Source organism: Falco biarmicus, chromosome 3 (genome assembly GCF_023638135.1).
Source record: "Falco biarmicus isolate bFalBia1 chromosome 3, bFalBia1.pri, whole genome shotgun sequence".
In the NCBI taxonomy this organism is placed as follows: Eukaryota; Metazoa; Chordata; class Aves; order Falconiformes; family Falconidae; genus Falco; species Falco biarmicus.
The window spans coordinates 90,267,464-90,293,977 of NC_079290.1; the positions used below are offsets into that span (position 1 = coordinate 90,267,464).

At 39.9% G+C, this 26,514-nt stretch overlaps 1 protein-coding gene across 7 annotated transcripts in view; it reads right to left on the reverse strand.

Annotated features, from left to right (window-relative positions):
- PIGN (phosphatidylinositol glycan anchor biosynthesis class N) overlaps nt 1-26,514 on the reverse strand; it is a 106,961-nt gene that overhangs the window by 51,422 nt on the left and 29,025 nt on the right. For 6 of the 7 annotated variants that reach the window (XR_008820710.1, XM_056331326.1, XM_056331328.1 and 3 more), the window contains 7 exons: nt 23,168-23,292; nt 21,807-21,937; nt 17,876-17,992; nt 13,138-13,178; nt 11,151-11,210; nt 9,982-10,074; nt 8,057-8,112 (listed from right to left, as the gene is read on the reverse strand). Coding sequence is in view for 6 of the 7 variants with exons in the window: in XM_056331326.1 (XP_056187301.1) it covers nt 8,057-8,112; nt 9,982-10,074; nt 11,151-11,210; nt 13,138-13,178; nt 17,876-17,992; nt 21,807-21,937; nt 23,168-23,292 (623 nt within the window). In the remaining variant the exon portion in view is untranslated. The remainder of the gene's footprint in view (nt 1-8,056; nt 8,113-9,981; nt 10,075-11,150; nt 11,211-13,137; nt 13,179-17,875; nt 17,993-21,806; nt 21,938-23,167; nt 23,293-26,514) is intronic. The other variant, XM_056331331.1, reaches the window with a different exon arrangement.

A 26,514-nucleotide genomic window follows, 5' to 3' on the forward strand; every position in this document is an offset into this window, starting at 1 on the left:
CCTGCTGTTCCACTGCCAGGAGTTTTCGTTCTGGAGTGTCTAGATTTCAGTGGGTTTCTGTGTTTCTGGATTTTCTGAATACCATGTTAGACTGTCAACCAGTCAATCTAGCTGTAGGGTTGTACTCTGTTATCTTTGCAATGTTTTTGCTTTTAAGAACCATTTAAAAGTGCCACTGCATGTATCGGGCACTCCAAAAGAAAGAAAAGGAGAAAGAAAGTTCCTGGTTTAAGTTCGAGGGGTTTTTTTTTTAAAGCACAATGAAATGAAGGGAGGGGACACACACATCTGCAGACCAAAGACAGCGAAAAGCATCTTTACTGACACATTGCAAAACCCCACACTAGTACATGTATGCTTTTGTACTCAGATTCACAGACATGCAAAGGAGGAAAACAGCAGGACATCAGTGAAACCACTGGAAGTGGTCTGACTGCTAATGGCCTAATCCTGGACTGTCAAGTCCTAGGAATTAAAATAGCATTTTAATTTTCAAAAATCAGTGTCCCTGATGCAGCATATTCGCATATTCAACAGCAAAGGGCCTTAGGATATTTATGTAAATCCTTTAGATAGCAGAGATGAGAGAGAAAGGAGGGGGGCAAGCTAACTGCCAGCTGCCAGTTCACTGAACAGAGAAACAATTAAGATAACTGGGCTGCACACAGCGGATTTTGCATGCAAACTACTATGGCACGAGCTGCAGACAACCAGAGGCCAGGAGGGAGGAGGTCAGCTCTGAAGCAGTCCCTCGATCCTGCTCAGAGGAACCGAGAAGCTAGGCGCAGGGATCTAGCAGGGGCTGGGGTTTTGCCTGAAGGGCCAGCAGGACACCATGCAGCAGCCTTGGAAAGGGAAACTGCTAAATAGGGAAGATGAAGATCCTGGAAGGAAAGGAAACGCACCACTTTAAAAGTCTGTTCTGTTTTAGTACTGCAGGAGGATGTGCTGACTCTAAACAATGACATACCTATGTAAGTTAACCCTCAACTCTGCAAAATGTGCGATGACTTATGTCATACATCGAGCCAGATCTGGATCTCTGCAGTGTTGTGACTACGTAATGTTGTGCCACAGGTCCTCTTCTGCTCCACAATCCAATGTGCCAAACCTAAACCATAGTGACCATTTTGCAACCAGCTGCATCTGGAGCAGGCAGCTTGTGCTGTGTTTGGGCGGGGTACCTCACAGCGGGGCCCCACGGCCACTAAAACACATTTGGGCAGGCCCTCCGCACCCGTCCTGACCAGGAGACCATCGTCCATCAAGAAGTCAGTGGTCCACGTGACAGTTAACCTGAGTAGGTTAAAAGGCCTGGCCTGACCAGTGTGGCTTCAGGCTGTGCTACACAAATACCTTGGCTGCCGGACAAACCCTTGTAGTAAACCCTTTTGTACTACAAAAGCTTATAGTAACTGAGGAGCCTGCAAGCATCTCCCACTCCATACCAGCGATTATGCTGCCTACCCACCCTCGTATTTATCTAGAAGCACAGCAGGAAGTTCTCACGTGAACCTCCCTTCTGTTTAACAGTAGAAGTGATCACTAGAGTTGATTTCTTGCAAGAAAATCATATAACAGCTTGAATGACCAAAAAGAGGGAACCTCTCCACAGACAGGATCTGTGCAGCATCATGGGAAAACCCATCTGAGCTCCATCTGAGGCTGCACAAATGCAGGGTACCCAGCACCTGAAGGGACATACCATTTACTTGCTATCTATATTCTTATTTCTATCTGATTAAAACAGCTGGTTTATTAAGCTATTTGTTATTGGGCCTCTCTTATCAAGATCCAGAAGGGGCCACGCACTGCCTCTCTTACACCACGCTTCAGTGCAATCATCCTCTGCCCATGCCATCCCATCACCTGCCTGCATACCCCCACTCACCCTCACTGCATGAAGCCTACAAGTTCCAAGAAAAAGCCAAAGGGATTTATACAAGGAAATGGAGAAATATGCATAAAACTTCTGATACTTTATCTTAGACATTAGCCTCTTAGCTCCTTCTAAAGGCCTTACCTACTTGATAGTAAATCCAATTATGCCCAGTCATCCCATGCAGAAGTGTGGGGTAAGCCTTTTATGTACAGACTAAAGGCTCCTGAGCATGCTGCTGAAACTCAAGACCAGTGGGATGCCTGATTTCTAAGAGGATTGAATCCTCCCTGAGTAGCATTTAAGAGAGCGCTTCAGACAAAGCCCATTCAGTGAAAGAGAAAGTGACATTTTTGTCAAAGAACATGCATTTTATAGCACAGGCATTGATTTCTCCCTAAAGAGATAATAATCTACTATACAATCAGTTTTGTGTGGTTTAGTTGTTTTTGTTTATCGGTGTTTGGTTGGTTGGTTTTTTTAATATAAAGCCATTATTTCCATTTGAGCACTTTTGTCTCTACAGCACTGCATTTTGGCTTTTTGTTCACATGTATACATGCAGGTTCCTAAAGCCAAAGGTGGAGGGGAGAGGGCTGCCAGTCTGCCTCTCTGACACCACCAGGCTAAAGGTGCCCATGCTGGCCTGCTCGTACCAGCTGCCCCAGAAGCAGGCTGATGCCTAGATTCCCACCTGATGACACAGTGGGGACTGAAGTGGGGAAAGGAAAAAGCTGGCTGCCTTTCCAGGGTTCCACTAGAGATTGACAGAAGCTGCTGTCCCCTCATTCTTGACCACAGGATAAAGGGGCAGAAATGTCTTCCCAGATAAACCAGTGCTTTCGCTAAATCAAAGTTCCTCTGCAGACACAAAGTATTCTGACAAACGGACAGGGAAAGTAACCACTGTCAGAAATACCCTTCCTTACTGCAGTAGCTTCACTCTTTCCTCCTGACATTCAATCCTTAATGTTTGCTCTTCTAATGCATTATCACATGTATCACAAATATCTCACATACTACCATTTATTTAAATAAATGCCATTTTATTAAAACAAAACAAGAACAGGATGCTTCAAAGGATATACTATGTTTGTTTGCTGACATCTTAAGGAATCCCACCCCACTTAAGGGTGGAAGAGCAATCACTTGTTTCACTTTGCTCCAAAATGTCAATTTTATGGAAATACCTATTATTTAAGTCTCGAAAGGCCATCAGACAGAGGGAACAATGTAGTGCTGTACCTCCAGTCATCAGAGAAAGGAAGAAAAGAGAGGTTCTTGTGCACATGGCATTTCTTTGAAGTTGCTGTACATCTTCAAAGACACTCTATGTTACGAAAGAGCCATTTTCTATCATCACGACAAATACATGATGCGTAATTATGTTGAAAGACTCAATCTACATGATTGATACTTCTTTGCACCAAATCCATGCAAACGTTTAAAGGAGTTATACCTCAATTCATATTGGAGGGCAAAGGGAGTTACATTTTCATACAGTGAGGGAAAGGCACATTTTTACTTAACAGCTGTACACTGCACATTAAAAATACAGTGACTTTCTACACAACTATGCAAGTTCCAGCTTGATTATACACCAAAAATAAGTATTTGAGATGACTAAAATGCAGCATTCGAACCATGAAGTTACTTTACAAATGCAGCATCAAGATGGTATGGGATTTTTCATATGAGAAGATACAAACTTGACTTTAAATAAGATACTTAAGCTGTTTCCTCCCAAAAAAACTCTTATTGATATAAACTTCAAGACATTCAATATAAAAGCACAGTTAGTGGAAAGCAAGCACTGATTATAATTCAGCTGCTCATCTCTGGGTTTTTTGTACATGGTGGCTCTTAAACTACTGCTCCCTCCTGCCATCCTACTGTGAGGCACCAGAAACTGAACAGCTGGAAGCACAGTCTTCCCTGAAAGTACCGTATACACCAGGCATACACAAAAGGACTCGTGTGCTTTTGTGTAATTTAATATCTTAAATCTCTTGTACCTGTTGAGATAATCAAATTGCATTAGCTGGTTAAGAGGATTTTAGTGCAACACTGATGTCCAATCTAGTCACCTTACTACACTGTCCTCCTGCTACTCCTTGTAGGATTACTTTCACAGCCCAGAGATGCCAGCTTTGGGAATGCTTTTACAACAGTAACATCTGGCCCCTTGGCATGCTACTCTTTGAACTGTGCCAGTTTGGCAGTTGCCTTAGGGTCCATCAAATGGTCAGAAAGCTAATAAGATAGTTCACTATTCTGGACATCAGTTTTCCTCAGTCAGCAACCTTCAGATTTGCACTCACTCCTCCTTCAAAGCATCTGGCATCTTGGTATCTGCTTTTCTTACACATAAAGGTCAAAGAATTGTGCCTATGTCTCAGAATCCTGCTAAGAAAAGCCTCTAATTTTGCTAAGTAAATAATTTTTGAAAACATGTCTTTCATGGCTGGGGAAAAAAAAAAAGGTAGGAAGTGGAAGGAAATGGGAAGGAAACTAATTTCAGACAGCAAATCCCTTCAGGTATCCAACTGGAACTGCAGATAAGCATTCTAATCAAGTATTCGATATCAGTAAGGGCCACTGTTCTGCTCTCGTGCATTCATTCCCCTCAGAGCAGGTTGTGCACCTTGCCTTGCAGAATCAGCAGACACTTGCAGCTGAGTTCTTTCCAAAATGTATTCTCCACAGTTTCATAGGTAGTCTCAAGATATGCTTTTACATAGATTTGTTCCTTGATGAAGGCACTTTGACAAAATGAAAATGGCATTACTGGCAGCCAGACACATCCTTATTAATAGATAGAGCTCTCCAGATTCTAACCTGCATCAAACCTGGTCAAGCAGACACTATTGAAGTTTCTATCACACACCACAATGATCAGCTCCATCCTCGTCCTCATCATTACACACCTGACAGGTGGATTTCAGCAAAAGATGCAATTTAGATCCAAGGAGGAAAGGCAAATGACTAATGGCCTCCTTCATTTCCTGTCCATTGTGCCAGCCACACTTCTAGGGATGAGATTCCCCATAGAAATCAGAAGCCTTATATCAATTCAACATACTTTCTCTGTTGCCAACATTGTGTAAATAAGGAGTCAAAATAGGCTTGTTAACTATACACATACATATATATATGAACTAGCTTAATGCTTTCAGTGCAATATATTCAACATAAAACTTAAACACTGGTTTTTAAGTCATTACATCTGAAGGTTATGAACAGTTTTCTAGTCACTTGGTAACAAAATACCTGAAATACAAGCTTGGAAACAGGATTTCCCCCTCAGAATATTAAAACAAACTTTTAAATGGTATTTCTGGCTGAAAAATTAAGTTGAGGTTTTTGTTAATTGCAGTTTCTACAGAACATGTTATTTGTGAACATATTCTCCCCTCCCCAGATAAATACACCTTCAGTAGTAATTGTATCAACTTCTCTGGAACCAGAATGTCTCAGTCTGAAATTTTAGATTCAGGTTTCTTCTCGAACTGATAACCACATTTCTGTTACATAGACTTTATTATATTATATAATTTAAGTAATTTAAGAAAAGCAGTTCTTGTCTATATCTTTGTTAATTTTCAGGTTATCAAGATACTGAAATATACATAAAATCTATGATGTTCCAAAACAAATTTTTTTTTATTATTATTTCTATGTAACTTGATGGTCTCAAAGCAGTTCAGACGTGAATTACACTTCACTAACCTCCAATAAACTAGGAAGGAATAAAGCATTATGCTGGAGCACACATTTTCTGAGCTTCAAGTTACAGATTTCAGGCACCAGAGGGATTAAAAAGGATGTAAGTCCTTTATACAACTGAAATCAACGAACAGTGGTGGAAGAAGCTATTTGTCTGAATGAAAGAGCAGTGGTGCCTAAGGGAAACACAACATAGAACTGTACTCGGCAGCAGCAGAGAGGGCCAATCATAGATTAACACAAATTAGTGGATAAACCTGCCCTTAAACCTCGGCTGACCAGTCGCAATAGCATATAGCAGAAATGCAATCTCCGTACCATTACCAATTACTCTGAAATGTAACACAGTATTCCAAGAGATCTCTTGCTCCATACACAGGAGCAAGCTGTCACCAACTCTGCCTTTTTAGCTTCTCCTGAAAAAGGTAAATAAAAGGGTATAGAAGGGTACAGTTACCTACCACCAATGAAAGTGTTACGGTAAAGCCAACAGAAGGGGATACATGCCTTTCCTTCAGTATCTCAGTCTAATTCAGGCAAAATTTGTTTGAAGAGCCAACGAGGGTGGCCTTACACTAATGTATCAGAACATGACCTGCAGCTGAAGCTCCGGCTTGTGACTGACACACATTCAGTCACCACCACGAGGAGGAGATACATCTGTAGACAGCTACCTCAGGTTTTCCTTCAGTTCCTGCAAACTGGGACACTAGGAAGTTACTCGTCTGCTTAAAAATAAGTTGGTGTTCCACCATTTCATCCCAGCTATCAGTTACTGGCTAGACAATGCACCTTGGTAGCTTCCCAGACATGGGCCAAGGTTTGAAAGTCAAGGAGAGCTGTGGAGACTAATCAGAACTGGCCAAACTCCCCTCCCACCCAGCACACTGTAGTTGAGTATTTGCATTAATGTCTGACCAGCTGTTGTATGCGTCTTTTTCTGTTTTGTTAGAGTGAAGATGCAACATGCAAGCAGAGACACCTTTTGTATGGTAATTCACACATCCAAGGAATTATTTTGGTTTCATATCAAAACCTTTCCTGGAAGGACCATTAACCCAAAGTCTGATTCAGAAAACTTTTAAGAATACCTAAAGAAAGTGAAATAGATTTATTTTTGCAATGGACCATACCAAAGTAACAACATGTTCATACCAAGTTTTAATCATATTTTCAAAGTAATATGTCTCAGATATTTCCACATTTTATCATATGTTGGATTGTTTGAAAAGAAAGATTCAGTCTGTAAGGCAACAAATAACACTTAATTTAGCATTAAGAAAAAACACATCCTATTTTACAGAATCAATCTTTCTTGGTGAAAGGTAAAACTGAAGTAAGAGCTGTGAAATCAGACTAATAGTCTTTCCCACAGAATCAAAGATGACTGACCATCCCTTCTATATGGCATTTTCATTCCATACAGATCAGGAAATTCTTTGATAATGCACCTATCATTCTTAATCAGAATTTGATCTAACACACTCATTACGTGTCCAAGATTGACTTGACTTGTGTCTCAGACTGTCTTGGTCCTTTCCTTTTGAAGAAGCTAGTGGTATAAAAATCACACAGTAAATCTCTGTTCAGAAAAACAGCAATCTTGTTTAGCGATTAAACATACTTCTCAGGAAGAGTTTCAAGTATTTTTTACTACTGCTATGATTTAAAGACCTTAATTAACATCTTTCTACTTCCCAAAGGAAAACCGCTACTCTCTGTGAGAAAGCATTTTTGGAGCACTCCACAAACTGAAAGCAGAACTGAACAGTACAGGTGCACTCATAGCAAAGCTTTCAAAACCTTTAGGGCGAAAGAAAAAGGAAAAAGCAGCTTTAATTGGATAATACTGAAGGGTGAGCAGGTCAGTAACAGCTGCATACACTAGAACACAGAGCTGGCAGGTACAAAAGTCACTACAGAGACTCCTTCATAGCCCTGGAAACACTACTAGGTAGCACAAATTCTTAAGATTTTGATCTTCTTTTCTGGATGAAAGGCCTTTTGTTTGTTTTTAATTAGAACTTATATCACAGAAGAAACAATTTAGTTCAATGATTATATACATATAAACAAGAACAGATTTTATTTCCTGACCCTACAGGGACTTACATCTCCCAAGGAATTCAAAAGGAACATAGGAAAAAAGAAAAAGTGAAAACTATTACGCAGTCTCTATATAGCTATATTGTCAAAAAGCTTAGGCAGATAACCCTTAACTGAAAACTAAATGTAAGGAATAGATTTACTTTTTTAAAAAAAAAAATCTACTTCTAAAGAGAATTTTTAAGTAGAACTTAACTGCATAGAGTTCTAGTGCAAAGTTTCACAGTCAGATAAACACCATAATTTAAAAAGACTGAATGGACTAATTTCTGTTGTTGTATCTCAGTGAAATACCAAAGTGGTAAGACAAATCAGGTAAAATATATATAGCTGTTAGACACTTACTTGAATGGTGTGAACAGAAATGACAGTGTGGTTTCCTTTTTCTGACTCATCTTAACCTGCATAAAAAACCCCACAACATTAAACCATTATATGCAAGTTGCAATAAGACTAAAAAATGTATCAGGAATTAAACTAAAAACTACAGAGAAGTTCTAAGACTTTGGAAAAGGAATGAAATCACGCTATTAATATACTGTCCAGGAAACTGGGTGTTATACTCCCATATGTGTAACTCCTCTGAGTTCATGGAAACCCAGACCTGCTCTAGAATAGGTAAAATAAACCACTCCCCAGCCACTGATTTTCATAGAAGGACTTCTACAGGTTGCAAGATAAAGGGAAGATATAGCCAGAAGTGCTACCAGATTTCAGTGACAACCTTCCTTGATAAAACCAGTATTATTTATGCCAGACAGGAACTAGTACACTGTGACAACACTGCTGAAGCAATGCTGTTAGATCGATTAACCTGCACATGGATAAAAATAGAAGGCTTTGATGCAGTCAGAGCCACTTTGCCCAAGGCCCATCAAAACATCTTTAAGGTCTTCTGCAGCAGCCTGACTTAAGTTTGACTGTCAGCCTAAAGTGCAAATAGGAATTTTCCAAGCACATTGCTCCCAAAACCTGACAGCTTGAAGTAGCAACCCACATGTCTCATCCTATCCATCCAAGGCAACGTCCTCTCCGGGGAGTGCAAACTGTGGTCAGGTCAGTCCATCACAGGAAAAGTAAAAAGCAACTCTGTGTGTAGCCAATGTGTTGCTACTGCTTCAGCAAAGAAACTTCATACACAATCATTCCAAAACAATGCCAGAAACAAACCAGCCATCAAGGAAATGGATAATTTAGCACTAAAAAATGACAGAATAAAAATAAGAAGGGGGGGGGCAGAACTTTGTTCAAATAATCCCCCAGGCACCAGTTAAATACTGAAAAAGACCTGAGTCACATCCTTAATTCTTAGAGCAGAAGTCTTCCAACTCTGGAGGTTCTATCAGCATGCTTCAACTTCACATTTAGCCCACCAGCCACTTTCCCCGCTACATATCAGTTTTCCACCACAGATTTGGAAGCAACCCTGCTCCTGATACTGCCAACCTGGTATCCACACATTTAGGAACCTGGCATTCAAGGGACAGAAGGTACTGAAAGTACTCATCTCTGGCAGGTGATCCCATGCCAGTTCATTGTTCCACTATCGTCACATGAATTTCCTGACAGGGCAACAGTTCTTGCATGGCTCAGCTTTCTGTCTGTGGAGAGGATGGCTCTCCCCCAGAGCATTTCTATGTCTTGCCAAAACTGTGATTTGGGGATTTTGGACTGTTTTGTATTCTACCGTCTAGTGAAACAGAATGTTTTTTTGATTGGACCGCATATGTGTTCTCATAATGTAATAATATCCAGCATTAGATGAATCAAGACAGAGAAACCAGAGATAAAAAACATACAAAGCAAACCAACAGCATTAGCTAAAAGTGAATTAGGCCACTAATTTAATTTCTTTAATGGACGGGTGCCTGTTACCTTTTTGATCTGTTAGTGTACTGATCCTGGCTTAGAGCCTTATCTCCCAGACCCTGTTGAAAGGTACTATCTCCCTTTTCAGTTATCAGCACTCAGATTCTACCTACATACTGCAAGTAGGTTTACATTAACAACAATAAACATCAGCATTTATGTTAAGAATCAAGAGAAGTTACTCATGCTTCTTACAAAAAAGGCATTTATATTAAAGTCTTTCAAACTCCTTCAGATAGGGCCCACAGCCAGTCAATTGACTTCACCCAGCATCCGTATTAATTTTTAGTCCTTTGAATTACAGCATGCTATACATAGCATTATGTCCTAGTATAATTACTTTACACATAGCAACAATTATTAGCCACAGAAATATTTTTCTTTACCCTATGTATAGTTACCTTAAATTGCTCAAGAATCTGAACAGCATTGGTAAACATGCTCTCCGCTTTGAAATGATCACTATTGTTCAGATACTCCAGAGGCAGAGTTCCCTGGAGAAGAAAAATACACACACACATATATAAAAAAATATAAATTTAAATGAAGACACAGGAATTTCTCTTAACAGAATCACAGGCCATATGAGCAGTAAGAATACGTCAAATGACTTCTGAAATAACTACTGTAACTCCTTTGAAAATACTCTTCTCAAATCATTTCTAAACATCACAGGAGCTGTTTACAATATCCCAGTTTGTACAGAAATGCAAAAAAAGTAAATAACAGAAGTTGTTATTAATCTATATACTACGTAGTAATACAACCTCAACCCCTAATCAGAAGCCATTTTGGAAATACCTAAAAGTCTTCTATCCAAAGCCTTGCCTGGGCTTGACTCGCCCACTACTCGTGATGGGAAAGCAAGCAGTTCCCACCACCCTGTGTTGGGCAGCTTTGCTCACATGAACAGCAGTGAGTGTAGGACAAGGGGATAGAACTTGGGGAAAGTGTCCAGAAGACATATTTCTGTAAGTGCTCTGTAAACGTGAAACCAGCAGCATGACAGCACACTAATAAAATGCTAACTGTCAATTAGATATTTATGAGAGAACCTTTGGACTATGTCATAATATAAGAAAGAAATTCAAAGAAAAAGCCATCTGACAAGTGAGGGCACTCACTGCTCACTAAATTAGAGGCACAAAATACCATCTGAAGAAAGTACGCCGATTTAAACAAGAAATAATTAAACATTAAACTGCAGGAACCAGCTTGTTTACAGACTCAGCTTTCATGATCAAAACCAAGTGTTATTCAAACCACATTATATTTTTACCATCCCTAAAAAACAAAGTAACAAAAAACTTTTATGCAGCTCAAGAGTATGAGGTTGCAGTTTATAAAAGGATCAGCTGCCTTTCCAACTGAAAGCACTATACAATATACAAAAAAGATTGAGTTTATACTCTAAACAGAAGACACATACACATAAAGCTAAAACTATAAGCAGTCTCCATACCCTATAGCACTTTTCCAAATCTATAATCTTTCCCCTCACATGCCTCAACACCTTTTCCCCTATGGTGAGCAGATTCCTGTAACATGGAAAAATGTTTGTACTCCTTACCACAGAATTCAGCGGGAAAGGCACACCGATAAGGGAAGCCATCAGTGGTGCTATATCAGCCTGTGTAAACAGAAGCATTCCCATTTTAATATAATTGCAGCCTCTAGAGCTAATAAATTTAGTTTAATTTTAATATATCTGCATCTGCAAAAGTAAATGGTATATAATACCATGAAGTTATAACATACAACTCTACTTTTTTTATTTTTTTATTTTTTTTTAGTTTCTAGTAGTCATCATGGCATGATTAGATTCAAAATGTGAGGCTACTACTGGTAAAACTTCAAAAATACATTTAGTTCAAAAAGCAAATAAAAACATCCACAGTATTTATTCACAGGAATTCAGTAGCTCCTTCACGGCACTCAGAGAGGCACACCACTTTTTATGATTATTTATACCACAAAAAGAATTAATTTCATATTTACAGTTTTAAGCAGTACACAAAATATACTACTCTTCACAGCACTCCTTATCCACAGTGCCAATTATTCACCTTCTCCCCTTCAGAGGGGGATTCTGCACTTTTGTGTCCAGTCAGCTCTCAGGAAGGGCCCTTCAATCTACACTAAGGCATCTCATAAAATAAAGTACCATTACCTTCTGCTTGTGATAATAAACACTGCCTCTTACCAGGTGTATATTTTCCTTTATTACAAAACTATGCACCAAAATTCTTTGGTTCTCCAGCATAAATCTGAAGAAACTACACTGAAACCACAGGCACTGCTCCAGCCTCAGATCTACTGTGCAGAAGCAGATGCCGAACCATTATTTGTAGAGGACAATGTATATGTAGTGTAACAGTAATCAGAAGTCTAGTTTGCTATTTTTACTCATAATCCCACAGGTACTACAGGATAAAAGCTCTGTCTTTGGGGACGCCATTACCCAGAACAAAGCAACACTTGAGGCTCTTCTATAGTGTCTTAAAATTACTTCTCCATAATTCCTGCCGCCCTTGAGAGGTACACTGATCTCTAATTTTGTACCAGGGCTTTTCTGAAAGCAGTTGATCCAGAACATTCCCAACTTTAAACTTCCAGCACAAATTTATTTCCCTTGTCTGAGCAGGTTTGGAGTCTGCTATTCACATATTGGGCTTCACAGGACAATAGGAAGTAAGAAGCAAACAAGCTTCAGGTGTACACATGTACGTGTTATCATCATGATTTTAAAAAAAAGCTTTGCTGATTTACTATCAAGGATTAAGTCATCCTTTTTTTTTTTTTTTTTTTCTTCCTTTACTGTACAAATTGTCTAAATTGTTAAGTGGTTGGGCCATAATCACAGACCCTGTGGGAAAAACACACAGTTTAACAGTATAGCAAGAATTAGTTTTGATTCAGTAATGACAGCAACTTCTGGAAAAAGTGACAAAATACAGACATTGAAATAGATGGCTCTTAAAAATTACACTGAACATTCACATGGCTATCTTAAGAGTAGCAAAAAGCATATAGAAGGTGCTCACAAACTTGGGAAACATGGTCATCAGACCATGCTTCCTCTGTGTTTCACTGGACACCTTCATCAAAGATAATTCGAAGGTGTAAACTCAGCTCCAGAACATTTTCAAATCAGAAAGAGGGAAAGCATCACAAGTTACTTCTAAAAGTTTGCAAGAACAAAACCCACTCTGAAAACATGCTAGATAAGTTATTTTTGGGTACCTGGCACTGAGTTTGAGTAGTGAGGAGCACCTGGCACAACATACCACACTCTTTATGATCACTAACCAAAAATGGTGTGATAATGTACCTTCAGGAGGAGAAGTTGTACGTAGCTGTCACAGGTGTTAACAAGCAATTTAAACTTTTTCATATTAGGTTGGGTATGGATGTGATTCCTATAACTCTCTAACACATTCCAGGAAAATGCTACATCACTGTGATAATTCATTTGAATTCCATAATTTATTTTAAATCACACAAGACTCAATTTAAGGTGAAAAATAATGTGCTATTAAATTAGGTATGTTTGCTACCTGATTGACATCCAGCCTCTTCAAGTTCTCCAGTTTCCATTCTGCAAGAAATAACAGAGCAAATGAACAGCTAACCTACACAGATTTGAAAGAGATAATTCAGTTGACATTTAACGTCTTGTTGCCATTTTCTGTAAAGTGTTGTTACTAAAGAAAATTATAATTTGGCTTTAGGATGCTAACTCAAGAAGGGTTATAGATGGAACTCAACAGGCAGAAACAATAAAATGCATTCATTTCAGTTCACATTTTCTTTTATCCATCAGAATAAATTACTGCCTGCAATTGTGACCCAGATCAGTTGAAGGAAGTCCAAGGTTTTTATTTTTTTAGCACAGTATAGGAAGTGATATATTACCTCCTGTGCCAACCAAAGGATTCAAAACTAGGTTTAGGAGAAGGGCTGTTGAATCTCTTCAATAGTTTTTAAAAAAGGTTAACCCAAGGTCCCAAATATACTGATACAGAGTGGTACAAACATACTTCAGGTCTGCCATAAGCAATACCTGCCAAGAGCGAACTCAAGGGAAAAGTTCAACAATTTGGCAGCCAGAACTACTACAATGAAAGCAGAGACAAACAAATATACAAGCCCCTAAAGCTATGGTGTATCATATAAAAAGCTGGTTCAAAACTGTATTTTCCCGCTCTCCACTAGCCTCTAAGGAAATAATGAGGAAATTGCCTGTTTTTTGTCTGGGGGTGGAGAGTTATTTAAAAACAGAGTTTAGCAGAGTTTGCACTTTGGGTTTTTTTATGTCTTTTCCTAATGTTTAAATTCACTGCCCCACTACCCACAAAAATAAGCAGGAAAAAAATACAACAAGAAAACCCCAAAGATCCAAAGAAGATGACACACAGGAAAACACAATAGGGGCTGAAACAAACTTGCTGCTACAGTACTTAACATCCTGTTGATGGCCTACCTAGGACAGATCTCACTCAGTACAGCAGTAAAATCACTGGGGGCACCTACCCTCAACTTAGGAACCAAACTTAACGTTAGCCACAGGGGTATAGCCACTTTCCTCAGTACACATGGAAAGCTAACCGGGGCGCTCACCACCCTGCTAACGCTGCTTGCCAGAACAACGCTGCTGAAACAGCACGGACCAAAGCAAGGGTCTGCCTAGCACTTCAGACCATCCACAGTGTAGCCATGTTACCCAAAATATCCTTTGGCTTCATGTGAAGTGGAAGTTTAAATACAGCAGAAACAGGCTTCATGAAAAATACAGGTAAACCATCATTCAGAGGCCTGGCTCAACATCAATTATTTTCTCCAAACAGGCGTTCAAATCCTAAGACCACACCACTCTTCCTCCACCTTTTGATACACGCTGTCTGTGCCAGCCCCAAACCAGTCTCAGCTGAAAACAGCCTGAGACAGGAAACATCCACATTTGCAGTATTGCACGTACCAAACGCACTTTTAGCAAATTGTTCACACCACTGCTAACTCTGGGGGTCTGAGCGCAGGCCCACTGTTATTTGGTCCCAACAGAACCCTGAAGAGCAGCCACGTACCTTAACAGCAGCAAGACATATACTTACAGCAAGTTCCCATGGCAACACAGGGGCAGCATTATCAGCATTAATCATGAATTGTGTTAAACTCACACAAAAATGAACAAGTTTGCTTCCTTTTGCTTCCCAGAAAAGGAAACGGGTTTATATTTCTAGAGATATAGACTCTCACTCATATTTCTCTTATACAAAAGGAAAACAAACAATGCATTAAGTAACATTTTCCTATGAAAAGTGTTGGAAAACTGTCTATACACACACAATATGCTTGAAGTAGGAAGAAACTGTAGGTCTGCTAAAGAAACGTCTAGATTTGTCAGAAGCTTTTACATCCCCCTTTCCCTACGCTGATAAACCCAAAAGGCAGAGCTGAAAATGTCCACCTTGGACCAGGAGCTGCAGGACACCGAGCCCAGGAGCTCCCAGGGACTGGGATCCACCTGCAGACTGGCCAGCCCAGGCTGTACTCCCAGGAGTGACGTGCCTTGGGTGCACGTGCTGCCCACACTGGTTTACAATTCCAGCTGACTATCTAGGTTTCTGATACAGTGCCTCACCACAGTTTTCCAGCTGCTCGATAGGCTTCTTTTCTTTATCCTGCAGCCCGCTGGGCAGTCAGATGTAAACAGATCAGGGGAAACAGCAGGGAAGCACCGGGTCAAGAAGAGGCTGAAGATGAGGCCACACGAACCAAAGAAAATCTCACATAAAACCTCACAGAAGCAGTAACACTGAGCTCCCTCAGCTCCAGCTCCAGCAAGGCAGGCTAAGCCCCCTCCATAACAGGAGTGTGCACAGATGGAAACAAGCACCCCACACCCTCCTGCTGCAGAAGGCCATGCCTTCACTTAAAAGCTTCTCTGGACTTGTGCCCCAAGGCCACCCAGCGGGGCCTGCGCTGAGGAGATGCAGAGCAGCTCCGTATTCTTTCTTTCCTAAGAAGGGTCAAGACAACAGTCAAATGGGTAATACTACGCTGCCCACAGATGCAGGGCTGCCATCGCAAATCTTTCCGAGATCATCGCATGGGCAGGCCCGAGGGAAGCTAGAGCACAGGTGAAGGAACTGATGAGAAGGCTGTCATCCCAGAGCAGACACTGTGCCTTTCTGGCCATCCAAGGAGCATATTAATATTTCCCTGACAATTTGGACAGACTAAGTCCTGCCTGGTGGCACCACCTTTGGGGGTATCAACCCTCGGCAGCAATGATGAGAAGAGAAACAATTCACTGGCTGCCTACAGCCTTCTCGCACTGAACAGAGCATAAGAGGTTTGTCAGCATTAGAAATATTCTGCTGTTTCCATGAACTTTCAACTCAGAGAAATTAGAAAGGATTGTCAGTAGGTGCAAGAACTTGAACATTGGTGCATGCAAACTCAAACAAATATAAGTCAGATACCCACATACATCAGTTTGGAAATCACTCCTGCACAGTCTCAGCTGCATTTGTATGGAGCATGAAAGGCAAATTCAAAGACCTTTTCAAGAGATCACTTTTAAGCATCTTTTCTTTCATATGTAAGCTTTGTGAAAATATCTGGAATTACAGCTTAATAGAGTAGCTAAATTGTACTGACCTGCAAAAGTGCCAAGTTTCAACAACACTTTTTAATTTACTTTTCAGCTACACAGTCTACTAGAAGCTATAATGTACTACCACAGAGATAACAGTCACTTTTTAAGAAGATACTTATTACTCAAATAGAGATTCAAACTCCCAAGATACTCAGAGAGACTTAAACCTCCAACAGAGATTACCCCTAGCAATTAAGAACCTGTAAAGATAGTGTCTAAACAGACCAACAACATGCTTGACAGCCGGAAAGCTACAGTGCACAGGCAGAACAAAGGGAGGTGTTCCTGATTTTTGCTTTGGGGTGTTTGGTTTTTTTGTCTGGTTGTTGGTTTGGTTTTGTGGTGGTGTTTGTTTGGTTTTAAACCATCAGAAGGAAAATATGAAGGGAGCACAGCAGGGTGCAGACACAGTCTGAGTCTGTCTTTTAATAAAATACACATTTCCTAACAGATCACAGTCAAAAAGCTTGCTGTTTTGTGTACCTGGAAGTCAGCTCAGCACTCATCTTTTCTGAAATGCTCTCAAACCATTTCCATCATTACTTGAAGTCAAATGCCAAGGTTTGCACTAAAGCTGGTGAGAATCAAGGAAACCTGACAGCTGCAAAAATCAACTACTACAGATCAGCCCTTAGAGACATCAAGTGTCCTTACAAGTCTAGCAGATCAGTCATCACAGACACAAAATCAGTTGGTTTTACTCCATTTTCTATTTTTTATTCTACAATTAATTTTAATTTTTATCAGAGATATCATGGTTTTATAGCAGCAGTTAATCACAAAAGAGTAAAATATTAGCATGGTCTGTATCCGAGAAGTCCTGTTTGTTTAATCTGTTACCAAATACCTTCTCGAGAGCAAGGTGGGGTTAAAACCTCAGGGCTGAAGTAATTTTTGCTGTGCTGTCTTCTCTAATGTAGCTTGACAAATGATCCAATAAAATAGAAAGTCATTACCTCATTGATCCCGAGTAACAACCCAAGAGATTCAATGCATCTTAAACAGAGCAGGCTACAAGAATGGGGCACGTGAAAAAGGAAGAGCTTGCACACTTTAACCACACACGGTTCTAGAAATCCATTGACATTTCAGTAAGCCCGTATTTATAACATTATGTATTTGAAATATTAAAAATTAATTCTTTTTAAAAAAGTTTACTCTTCTTAAATAAATTATAAAGTGGAAAGATAACTCTAAAGAGTCAGTTTTTCATTAGAATTGTTTACATTTCCACAGCAGCTGCAAGGATGCAAGTGAGACAAGACAGCCCCTGGAAAGTCCCCATGGTTATAGTGCGAAACCAGTAAAGACTCTTAAGATACGTCAACTTAACACGTTTCTGTACAAATAGCTTTTAACCTCTAAGTCTTCCTAAGAAAGTGTGAATAGCCTCCTGTACCCAAAGAGAGAAGGTCTCCAATTCCACGATTAGAAAATAAAATCAACTCTGACATTATCTACCCAATTTTGCAATATCCTCCATAGGCATGCCCTGTCACCTTTTCTTTCCACACCATACGAAGCAAGTCATATTTACTGTAATGGAACAGAAGTCAGTGAAGATCAACAGGTGTAATGGTTAAACACCTCCCTTCCCACCAAAATCTTCTACTTAAGTGTTATGCTTTACCTACCTTGCAAAAAGTTGTCTTCAAAGAATTGGGATGTGACTTTCTGTGGATAATTCACCCCAGCACCCCAAACAATCAGTGGTGTTAAAGTTTCTGAGGGATGACCAGCTCCATGGGATCCTAAGATACATCACACCAAAAGAAGTGTAAAATTTAAGACATGAATATACAAACATGTACTACGTTCTTGTTAAAAATATACATACTAAAATCCTGTTACAGACAACCTATTTCAATTTATTTATATGCTTTTTTTACACTCCTAACAATAAAGGCTAAATTCAAGTTGCAAGTTGGGAAATCTGTACCATTTAAGTCAGGCCCACAAAGACATAGCTTTGTGTAATAAAAACCCCAAACTGGTAACATGAAAGCCTCAAGGTGTAGAGGACTTATCTGCTCAAAACACACACACATGCTTAACCAGAGCATCCCATGGAAACAAGGGATGTTTGGGGTAAAATTAGTCATGTGCCCAAAATACACGGAACTGATCTCTGAACCCCAAATAAGGATTAGACTTCCTTTTCAAAACCAGGAGACAATATGCATTGCAACTGTCATTCTTTCCCCAGTGATACAATTTTATTTTTAAGGTTTTAAAGCCTGGTAACACACCCCTTAAAAATTGATAAACCATTACTTCCTTCCCCAGGGAAATTAATTCCCTCCAAATTAACCTATCAGCAGCCAAAAGGAGGAAGCTTTAAAAATATAATGTCTCAAGAGGAGCTGCATTTAAGCAAAAACCACACAAGCTTCAAAGAAACGCTAGCCACTGAACTCCGTGGGTGAGGTACCACAGCAGTGAGATAACCCCGTCTCAAAGGGAATGACATTGTTATACAAACTCTACGTCAGTTACTGCACTGATTATACATTTTCCTTGTATTTGCATAGACACACACTCTTCCCTCTGTGTGTGTATATATTATAATAAATATGCAGGACAGAGAATAACACGTTGTTTTAAGGACATTTTTTTCTTAAACAAACCCAAACAAACCACAAACTGGAATTGGGTATAAAATTAGGAATAGCACTGAGGCTGTCCAACAATCACTATGGCAGACCTGAAAAGCCAGCTTTGCTTTCTTTAAACAGCCCTAAGCTTAAAAACATACAGGTCTGGGAATAAGATACCCGGTGTTCAGAAATCCCTTGAAAGGCACTCTCTGGGCTCAAAAGCAGCAACAACTGCTTTTCTTTGCAGAGCTTGGGAACAGAGCAGACTGAGACAGTGCTTCCTCCATCTTCCAGGCGTCAGCTACTTCTTTCTACTGCATGCAGGAGGAAAGAGCAATTTTTCATGAGCTCTCATTTTAGCAGAGCCACCAGTACCATCAGCATTTCACCGAGACTCTGCCTCCATGAATACCTAAAGGCAGATAAAGCTGACAGAGGCAGCTGTATCCACCCTCACCCTGGTATTCAGCCTGATCTGAACTATAAGGGGGGTGTGTGTGTGTGTGTGTAATTTGGTATTCAGCTAGGTCAGTTCTCCTGTTCCACCTCTCAGCACCCTCCAAACACACCTTTTCAGGGGAAAGGAGGGAAAGGATGCTGCTTAATTTCCTGTTCTCTGGTCCCACCTACCACACAGCAGGACTTGTGCCAGGATAGTAGCAGGAACAAGTGGCCAAGATGAGGGTGGGTGTGGGACCACTTATGTTGGTGGTCAGCAGTTCCACCCGAGATCAGCTTAAAGCAAAATCATGGAGTCAGACTGAGAAAGCAAGTGGGTTTATTGGTCTTTGCGGTTGTTGGCACAGTTTCTTTGATTATGTCAAGTTCAGAACATGTTCTCTTCCCCAGTAGGTTCTCCCAGCCGTTTTCATTTCTTATGTGTTTTAAAACTGGTGCACATCCCATTCTGCAAATAATTGCTGAAAGACTGCAGCAGTTGCTGATACTACAAGGTCAAATAAAAGCTACTGCACTAGCCTTCAGACTGCTGGCTACAGGCCTGAGCATTATCTCTGGGTTTGCTCCTGGACTCACTAAAGCCAACTTTAAAGTTATTAACACTTCTGGCAGAAGATCAAGCTTTTTCTTTGAGACAAAAAGCCAACAGAAAACTATGACAGACCAGTGGTTCTCGAAGCCTGAGGAGTTACTCCTATCACCGTTTACTCCCCCTTCAAAGGATCCAGTACATGAGAACACCCCGACAGCTCACGCTGGAAACAAGGAAGATCAACAGCACCCTGGGATGTGTCAACAGGAGCACTGTCCAGCAAAGGGATTATCCTCCTCTACTTAGTACCTGCAAGACAACTTCTAGACACTGGATCCAGTTTTGGGCCCCTCCAGTACAGGAAAGATATGAACCATCTGGAATGAACTTGAGGGGGATGGAAATTGGTCAAAGGAGCACTTGTCTTGTGAGGAGAGGCTGAGGGACTGGGACTTGTTCAGCCTGGAGAAGAAAGGGCTTTGAGGAGTGCGTAACAGAGCATCGTGCCTGTACCCCTCTGCAAGGGAATTTGAAAGAGGACGGAGCCAGGGCCTCACTGCCGTTCGTAAATTGAAACAAAGGAGGTTCAGATTGCAGATAAAGAAAACCTTTTCCTCTCTGTGAGGGCAGGCAAGCAGCAGAGCAGGCTGCCCAAAGGGGCTGTGTAAAGCTCCACCCTTTGAGGTTTCAAAGGCCCTGCTGGATAAAGCCCAAGCAACTGTGTTTCATCCCAAATTTAATCCTGCTTTGGGTAGGTGGTCAGAGCTCCAGAGGTGTCTATCATATATATAAAAAATATGTACCTATAAGCACTCCTCACTTATAAAAAAATTATGAAATGATTACTTGAAACAGAAAAAAAAAATTGCCAGAATTAAAATTTTATTGCAAATGGCAGTCAGCTCAACAGTAAACAAAAACAGTAAACAAAAAAAAACCAAACACCAGACTATTTTGCAAATGAGCAGATGGTAATTAGGCTCATTTTGAATAAATACATGAATATTTTTGTCATCTCTGATGACAGACAAAGTTTGCATCCCTAGCATTTAAAAAGTTTAGGATTTCACACACAGAATAAGAAGCTGAATTTTGCCAAGCCCATGCCTGAAGCATCCTTAGTTCAAAAGTATCAGTTAGGAGTTACAAACACATGCACAGCATTGGAAGAGGGACTTAACACTTTCATTGGCTGCACAAAAGGACAGGAGTGTTCTTAAAATTCTTGAAAAAAGAAGGAAAAAAGATGGTCTAAATTAGTTCACTGCTGTAAACTCATCTGCCCTGAATCTAGTTACACCAAAATTGTCCCAAGTCATTTGGCCACTGTGCTCATGCCCTTTGCAAATGCATTCTGTGGGTACCAGCCTTGCTGGCCACCTGACTCGCTCTCCTTTCCTGCACTCTCAGCTGCTCTGCCTAGTTTCCAGCACCAGTGTCCTCTAGAAAGAGCACACAGCAGTCCTATCCTTTCTGCTGGGCATAAAAGGCTAAAATAAGCAAAAAGATTCCCCCTCCAAAGTTTTTCACCAGCTCCTGAACAGATTTGCCACCTTTCCCAGGTGCTCCAGAGCACCAAAATGAAAACTGTATCTCCCACATGGGCTGGAACAAGACAAACTCTGCTGTTGGCAGCCAAATAACACAATCTCCTCTTCCTTGAGCTGGTTTTCTGCAGGAAGGCTCTGACAGAGGTAGTATTCAGGTCTTTTTATCGCTACTAGCAGCCACTAAGGGAGTTAAGCTTTACTCAATTTTCTTTTTTCTGTCCAGCTATGCAACTTAGCTGTCACAGGGCTGATGAGGGTCCCTGCAGCCAATTAACCATTTCCTAATTTGCGTGGGTTTTACATACAAGCAACACTTAAGATATCAAATCAAAGCAGGGGCTCCGAAGCTTCCAATGGGACAGAGCTTTAATTACACTCCAGATACTCACCTATAAACTCAGCTGACTCAAGATTTAAAAATACTCACCCCAATCTGTCATTCCATGATCAGAAGTTAAAATAAATGCAGTTTTCCCATCATTTCCATAAAAACTGTCAATCACTGAAGCAATTTCTTTTATACCCTCATCAACTTTTTTAATATTCTCCTTGTATTCCCTAGGAGAATATGAAAAAAAATGTTGTCAGATTCAAAGTGGCTCTCTCACTCGGTATAAAGCAAGTTATCAATAGTCATAGAATGCCCAGTCCTTTGGTTATAGACAGCTTTATCCTCTAGAGAACCTTAAGATAACAAAATGAATCCTAGATGTAAAATATCTCCTCCTCTAAGTCTTCTGTGAGATACTAAATTGCCACAGCACACTTCGAAGGTTCCTGAAACTACAGTCTCAAATGGATGTTTATTTTTATTTCAAATCTGACCTGTCCTTGGCTGAAGACTGTAATCATATACAGCTATCAGGCAAGTTAAGGAGAGTATCAAAACTAATGAACTCTGGAAAAACTTAAATGCCTTAAATTGTAAGTTTCAAAAATTTAAATTTAATTCAAAAATTAAGCCAGTAACTAGATAGCAAAGAAAGATCTCACCATGCACAGACTGTTTTGAGATGATTCTCAGAGCATTGTTGAACAGAGGCTAAACCAAAAATCTGTATTTTTTTTAGAAAAAGTGACCATGATAAACTTTCAGCCAACTAATTTTCTATTTATTGCTGGTGCTAAAGTCAGTTTAAGAAGTCTATCTTCAAAAAATCATAACAAAATGAATGACACATAAGGCAAGTATGAACTTTGGAATGATGTGGGAAATCAAAGGAAAGATTTTAAAAAGTATGCAAGGATCAAGAGAAAGACATCCTACATTAAAGCATACAAAGAAATGAAAAAAAGTTTTCAAATAACACACTTCAAGATGAATTGGTGATGAGTACTATTAATCTAAACTCTTCTCTTTGTTCAAGGAAAGCTAAAACATAATTCTGGAACTTGCAGCCACTATTCCTGAGCTTACTGAATTTATATTCAACCATACCATTTCAGCTACAAGGAATCCAAGAACTGTTTTCATTTTACATTTAAAACTCTAATTTCTTACATATCCTCTAGATTATATGTTGACTATAACTAAGACAATCTGCCAGAAATCAGACTTGAGTACAGGAGTATAACCAGAGCAAAAATCTGTCACTTCTACAGGCGAGACCTGAAAAACAGAAAATCCCACAAAATTCAGAACATAGGTAATCATGGTGACATATATGACCTATTGTAGAAACCCTCAAGACTGCAAGTCTTGTTTCAGGCTCGATAAATAGCATTGATAAAGAAGTTAATGTATGCATTTAAAAGTCATGAGAAAGATATGCTTAATCTCTCAATTACCTCGAGTTTGGCCGATGAGCATGTCCATTTGTGTCTATGCCTAGCAAATGCAGGAATAGAACCACTTTCTCTTCATTCAGTGCAGAGAACAATGTTTGATTACTTCTGGAAGAATTAAAGAAGCTCTGTATGGAATAAGCCATTAAGATATTAAACTGTACACAATGGAAAAAGACAATGGGCAGCCTATTAAAACTGAAATGCAGCTGTTTTCATGTCAAAATACCAGTAGTTATCAGTTAACAAAAGAGAAAGATTAATTACTTCCTGATTTACTACTTAGGAGGATAACTACCATCAGTATAGTCAGTTCAAAGTTTCAACTTATCTAAGGCAACACTCTTGAAGTTGTAGGCTATTTTTGTTGGGGTTTGGGGGGGTTGTTTTGTTTTTCTTTGGATTTTTGAGTTTCTTTAGACAGAAATACCAGATAAATGCATATCACCCCTTCTTTGCCTCCTGTATAATCGCAACGATGAAGCACTCCTAAGCACCACTAGCACTTTACATTTCCATTGATTTATCAAATTCAAGCCAGAAGCAAAGGTCTCAACCTTGCTTTGGAAGCAGGTTCTGCAGGACTGAGCTGCAACTACAACTTGTTTGCAGAAACGAAATTAAACCAGAACAAGTCAAGATACGCTTTACAAATACATGAACTACAGACCATACATCTGCCTTGCACATGTCCTACTTAAGCATCCCTGAGGCAGATGCCAGGGGAGGATTTTCCCCTCAGATTGAATAAGTCTTGACATGGCTACTCTGTGTTAGACCAGCCACATTAGAGCAATGCAAAATGCAGGCAGACAGCTATTCCAACATGATCTCCTTAGTAACAGCACTGCTCAAGGGAACAAAGTTGGGTAGGGCTTTAGTTCAAAGAGCATCCAGAGAAGCCTTCAGTACACTAATATAAAGGAAAATGTCTTTGAATTTCACACAGGAGTCCAGGGAAAATGCTGGTAGAGCCAGCGAACCATTTCTGCCACCAAAGGGCAGAGCAGTCCACCAGATACCTGTGACAGCAATGGAGCTCTTAAAAACTAAAGCTCAAACCTTGTGTAAACAAAAGTCACTGTACCCAGAGGAAGACTAAACTGGCAGCAAGTGTATCACACTAAACTGTGTCAGGAAACCATGGCAGTACACAATCCCACCTTTTATTCCCCTTGAATATGCACAAGCCAAATGGACTAATGTTTGCACACTCACAGCTTCAGCTCTTGTCCAAACAAAATCATAACCAAAGTCCAGAGATATTTTAAACAAAGATACAAGAAAAAAAGTCTGATCACATTCAATAGCACTATAATTATTTTTATGGAGATTTCCATGTCCCACAGGGGTCTGTCCACCTGCACATATTTGACCACAGACTGAAGAAGCCTTCCAGAGCACACCAGTAATTTGCAGGATACAGTATAATTATGTTTTCTTATTTTTAATTAAATAAAAAGAAACAACATATCAAAACAGACGAACAGGAAAGTCCCGAAATTAAATCCTAAAATGTAGATAAACATTAGAAGATAGATATTTTTCTACTGTGGACTGATTAGCAAATGAAACTGTTGTAAAGAAGGCAAAGCCTGAGCTTTTCCTCTCCCACCCAAGGAGTCCCCACAACACCCCAAAACCACCCCACTCGCCCAGCCCCAGCCACCTCGTAACCCAGAGCAGCAGCAGCCAGAGGAGCTTGCCCAACCTGTGGCTAATTAAGAACGAGATGATAAAAGACAAGTGTAACTAAGATGTGGCATCTTTTCCCAAAGCAAATAGTAAACTTTATCCCATGGAACATTTTTTAAAACGGTTTACTAAAAAAACCCACAAATAGGAAGGTCACCACAAGGAGTTATCTTTCGCTGATAAAGGTGGTGAGCAGGACATCAAACAGCAGGGGCAAAACCCACTTGGCTTTGCTCTGGAGATTGCTGAACCATCTGCCCAGCACTATCCTTGTATCTCTTCATAACCAGCTAAAGGCCTCTTCTTTTTGGTACACAGTATTCAAAAAATTTGAGACCTGCTGCCACTCAACACTAGTTTGTTTCCAAGCCACCATTATATGTTAGCTATATCTTTCTCTCTCCATTTTTGTTTCCCTTTTATTTGCTCTATTTAGTAATATTACCTCCTTTGTATATTTAAGCTGAACGCCTCCAAGAAGTTTCAGAGACAGGAGTAAACAACAAAGAGGCTGAGAGAACTCAGTTTATCCAGTCTCAAGAAAAGACAGCTTAGGAGAGATCTCATTACTGTCTACAACCATCTGCTACTGGCAGGGTGAAGAGAAGATTGAACCAGAGGCCCTTGGTGATGCGAAAAGGGGAAACTCAGTTTGAAATGTGGGAAACTACAGTAAAATAGGCTTCTGAAAAAATTTTAAACCATGACTGTAGCCAGATACCAGAACAGGTGCTCAAGAAGTTGTTGAATTTCTGAATTTTTGCCCTTGAAGATGCTCAAAACTTGACTGGGCAGGCTGCTCTAACTGGACCTCCTTCATGCAGGTAGTTGGACTCAATGACCACTACAGCTTTCTTCCAACCTTCTTTTTCTATGATTCTGGCAACTTTTCTATGATTTTCTGGCAACTAATAACAAATAATTCCCTGGCTACAACTGATAAGCAATTTACTAAGATCAGCAATAAGTTTCCCATTAAAACATTCATAGTTACCTGTGAAGTTAATTATAATGTAATACTAACTAAAATACTACAAGAAAAGTTTGGTTACAACTATGTGAAATCTTTCAGTATCTTCTCACTCCTTGGATGGGAGAAAGCAATGGAGAAAAAAAAAAAAAGACTACCTAGAAGGTCTAGCAAAATAATGATTTGCCAATGTCTGAACAAAATATGGACTCCATAGATGTTTAACATACATTGTTGGGGACTGTTTGTTCCCCCAAATAAAGCCCTCCATGGAAGCACAATCCTTTAGTAGATCTGATAAACGGTTGCTGATGCATGGATGTACAGGAAGAAAGAAACCAAATAAACTTTCTCCTTTCACAAAACTCCTTCATACATAAACCCTGGACAATTTAGTTAAATTGGTTGATTAAAGCTGATTTGTGCCGATGAAAAAGTTTAAATATTTATGCCACTTTATAGATGTAAAATAAATGTAAAAAGGCATGATAAACATATATATGCCAGGTTTATATCAACTGAGCATGCTCATGCACAAGACTCCTACACTAAGAATCTAAAATAAATCATTCAACCATTGTGCTGCCAGTTAGAGCGGAGCTATCCGTATTGAAATCCATTGGCAGAAATAAACATCACGTTGTGGCAGTGTCTGCAGAGCTTCAAAGTTTAACATCAGTTTTGG